The 3,503-nt window shown below is 34.2% G+C and overlaps 1 protein-coding gene across 1 annotated transcript; it reads right to left on the bottom strand.

Annotated features, from left to right (window-relative positions):
- Nucleotides 1-1,049: 1,049 nt before the first annotated feature.
- On the bottom strand, nt 1,050-2,280 carry LOC142534147 (putative ubiquitin-like-specific protease 2A). Its single transcript, XM_075641069.1, has 5 exons — nt 2,081-2,280; nt 1,836-2,003; nt 1,610-1,741; nt 1,448-1,529; nt 1,050-1,363 (listed from the first exon to the last, which is right to left on the bottom strand). Exons 2-5 carry the CDS (start codon nt 1,991-1,993, stop codon nt 1,241-1,243), a joined length of 495 nt encoding a protein of 164 aa, XP_075497184.1. The 5' UTR covers nt 1,994-2,003; nt 2,081-2,280; the 3' UTR covers nt 1,050-1,240.
- Between the last annotated feature and the right edge of the window lie 1,223 nt (nt 2,281-3,503).

Raw genomic sequence — 3,503 nt, 5'->3', positions numbered from 1 at the left:
ATTTTATATTGTTTAAATATCTGATATTTTAAAATATTTATTTTTAACATATTTTTAAATTTATTTGACATAATTAATTATTTTAATTAATCAACACAATAATTATTTTAATCATATCAAATTATCGAATAATAATTTTATATTGCCTTATATAACAAGAGATCGATACCAATGATAGTAATAATTTTCCTTCCGAGATTCTTTTACTAGAACTGTGTTGTTGTTCTAGATTTTGGATTTTTGTTTAAATATCTTTTAGTGTTCCAATAATTTTTTCTTTTTTTTCCAAAGATTTTTTAAATTTTACGTGATATATAGTATAACTGATTGTCATACTATCCCATCTTTTGTATCTCTCTAAGATCTCCGGAGAGTTTAGATGAATCTGATACTATTTTTAGGAACATGTTATCTTGATTCATAAACTTATCTTAGGCTCTGATATGTCTCTATTGTTCATGATGTCTAATCTTGATTAGATCTTCTCCCATCAAATATTCGAAAGAATTAAAATAAATCCATTAAATAATTAATTTTAAACTTATGTTCGAATTCATACTTTCAGAAAATCTCATCCTCAAATATTAATTACACGATAATAATAATTTTATATACTTAAATCGGGTTGATACTATTTCATGGTCCAGCATACTAATGTCTTAATAAAATAGAATAAATGGTAGTTGAATAGATATTTTGTTAACATTAGGGATCGATTGGGCTTTTTACATCACAGGCAAATAAACAGAGTCTTGAGTCTCAGGACAGATATTGTATTATTGATTTTCTTTAAAGGAAGAAGGATTTTTATTTAATATGGCTTCGAGGTCTTTCTCATTCGTAAATGTTTTTTTCGCTACACAACTCAACACGAGATTCAAGCAAGCAATTTTTGAAGTAGAGTGCTACACTTAAAGTGTCTCAATGGTAATTGATGTGAAACTGAGAATTTGTACCCACACTTCAATATTGCAGTCAAGAATTCTTGCAGTTTACAAATGACAACAAAAACAACACTGATGTGTATGTATGCCACGTTAACTAGAAGATGTCATTCCTCCTCATCGCTAGACTCAATTTCGAGCGACTCCAACTTTTCATAAAAACCCTCTAACTCCTCCTCGCCGAACCAATCGTTTCTCATCTGCGTCGAACCAGCAACAACAAACAACGTAGCGCCACCATGTTACGACATGATTCGCGAGCTTGCATCAATGGACAAAGTGAAGAAATAAAACATTTAACTCACAAAGTAAGGGTAGCCTTTATTGATGCTCAACTCTTGAGGAGCACTCTCCATGAAAAGATGTGTATAGTACAGAACAAAAACACCACATTCCTCACCATTTCTCTGCTGTGGAACCTGAATTTCAATTTTTTTTTAGAAACAGAGAACGTATAACAGTTTAAGTCATTTATAAACGTTCATACTCGAGGACATTGCTACCTCGGGAACCAAAAGGGGAATGTCATTAATCAGCTTTATGTTCTCATGTCTATCCTGTGTTTCGAATATGTCCACGACGAAACTGTGAATTGTAAAAGCATTTTAAGTGAATCATGAAACATAAAGTGGGCATTTTAAAGTATCATCCATACTCAAAAGTACCTTCGTATAAGGGGCTCGAGTCTCATAGGATCCAACGCACGCAGCGAGTCGAGCAGCAGCATACATGGAGTCCTGGTTCCGGATTTCAGGCTTTCACCAAAGTGACACATGATCAAGAGATACCAGTGAGACCTAATAAAATAATGCATTGATTAGTCCGTACCGAATGGGACGCCCTTAAGGGCAGGCAGGCAATGCAAGGTTTTGTTGTAAGAAGGTTGCATACCACATGACAATGGGAACAAAAACATATGTTTTCGAAAATATGTTCTCCTTCTTGATCCAAGTCAGTACCCTATCTCTAAAACATTCGTTATTGTACATGCAAAACCATAGACAGTTTAAGTATGTGCACCGGTCCCTTTTCTCTTCTGGAGTATCCATCCATATTCTCCTACAAAATCACCAAATTTTCGCAAAACTATATATATATCTTGGACTCAATGGCATTGTAAATTGATAAAACCATACCGGAAATAGCGATCGAACACGTTGTCATACAACCTTCCGCGTAGGGCAGATTTTATCCTCGGAAATCTCCTTGGTAGCCCAAGAGAACGAAAGTTGTGGGAGACATCATTCCAATCACTTGAGACAGATCTTTTTTGTTTACATTTTCTATGAAGGTATGCACGTCTATTTGGGCACTCGTTCGGAATCCTTTCAATGGAAGACCCCATCTGAAACAACCACATAGATCACGAGTCCACGGCGTTGTATCTTCTCAACAAACAAAACAGGAAAAATAAAATTTAGAGATTTTGCTAAGCAAGCCCTTTAATTAACTCAAAAGTAAGACGATGAAACAGTGAGCGATTAAATCGATTCAAAGACAAAGAGGAAATCACACATCAGCACCACAAATCGATTCAAAAGAAACAGAACAAGCCCGCATTTATGTGAAGAAGTAACAATCCAAAATCAAACCAACACGAAACATAAGCGAAAAACGAGCAATGCACAGATGTAGGATTCTTTTTAATTTTTTTAAAAAGGTGAAAAGTTGAATTAAACCATCGTCCCGATCTTCATTCTTTGCTCCTTCGAAACCCTCGTTGGAATCTTCATGAACCCCTGGATTCAAGCAGCAGAAGGAGTTTGCTCAGTGAACTGGAAGTAAACCACGACATGCAAACATGTTTCCCGTGGCCGTCGCAGAGAACGTCGAGGAGGTGGTGGTTCTAGTTACGGAACGGTCGGGAATAATAAAAATAATAATAATTATTATATAATTTTTAATTGAAAAAAATCATTAAATCTTTTTAAAAAAATTACAGAAAACATATTAATCAATGGGAAAGGAGGACTGGTTTAAAAATGGACCTTTATTTTTTTTTTACCTGAAGTAAATGACAAAATCTTGATTAAATAACATGGGGGCCGCTCCCCTTTCACCCTTCTTCGATACACATATTTGATCTCCATTTTACAATTTTTACTTTCTCCCTGAAAATGTATCTGGACACGAAGTTTCACGGGTTCATTCCATCCTACATGTAAGAGCACTACCCCATGATAGAATCAAGGGTCCAAATTTAGCCACACATACATGGAGTCCACTAATTTTTTTAAAATCACATATGTGTGAATCTTGTTCATCCAAATTATGTGGGGACACAGCCCCCACATGTAGCATCGACCTAACCAGTTTCACCCACTATTGTTAACTAGCTTTCCTACACATGCGTACAAAAATAAATATTTTTCTTTTTTAAATTGGAAGTAGAAAAAATATTATATCTTGAAATTTTAAAAAAAGTGTTTTTGTTAATTATTTTAATTTTAAAAATCTAACAACAAATAAGCTATATAAGCAATTAATATTTCACATTTTCTCCATCCGTTGGATTTTCATTTATTATTAATCATATTAGCGGGATTAGTAGCTCTCTCG

Source organism: Primulina tabacum, unplaced genomic scaffold (genome assembly GCF_025594145.1).
Source record: "Primulina tabacum isolate GXHZ01 unplaced genomic scaffold, ASM2559414v2 Contig388, whole genome shotgun sequence".
In the NCBI taxonomy this organism is placed as follows: Eukaryota; Viridiplantae; Streptophyta; class Magnoliopsida; order Lamiales; family Gesneriaceae; genus Primulina; species Primulina tabacum.
Note: the sequence above shows the minus strand (reverse complement) of the source record. Positions and strands in the feature narration are given on the sequence as shown.

What these genes read in the sequence shown, in the direction of transcription:
- LOC142534147 (XM_075641069.1), bottom strand. Translation starts at nt 1,993, where the DNA reads ATGGATACTCCAGAAGAGAAAAGGGACCGGTGCACATACTTAAACTGT. An exon ending in TTTGTTCCCATTGTCATGTG is followed by an intron (nt 1,742 to 1,835) that starts GTATGCAACCTT and finishes TTATTTTATTAG; the next exon opens with GTCTCACTGGTATCTCTTGA. An exon ending in CTCGAGCCCCTTATACGAAG is followed by an intron (nt 1,530 to 1,609) that starts GTACTTTTGAGT and finishes TACAATTCACAG; the next exon opens with TTTCGTCGTGGACATATTCG.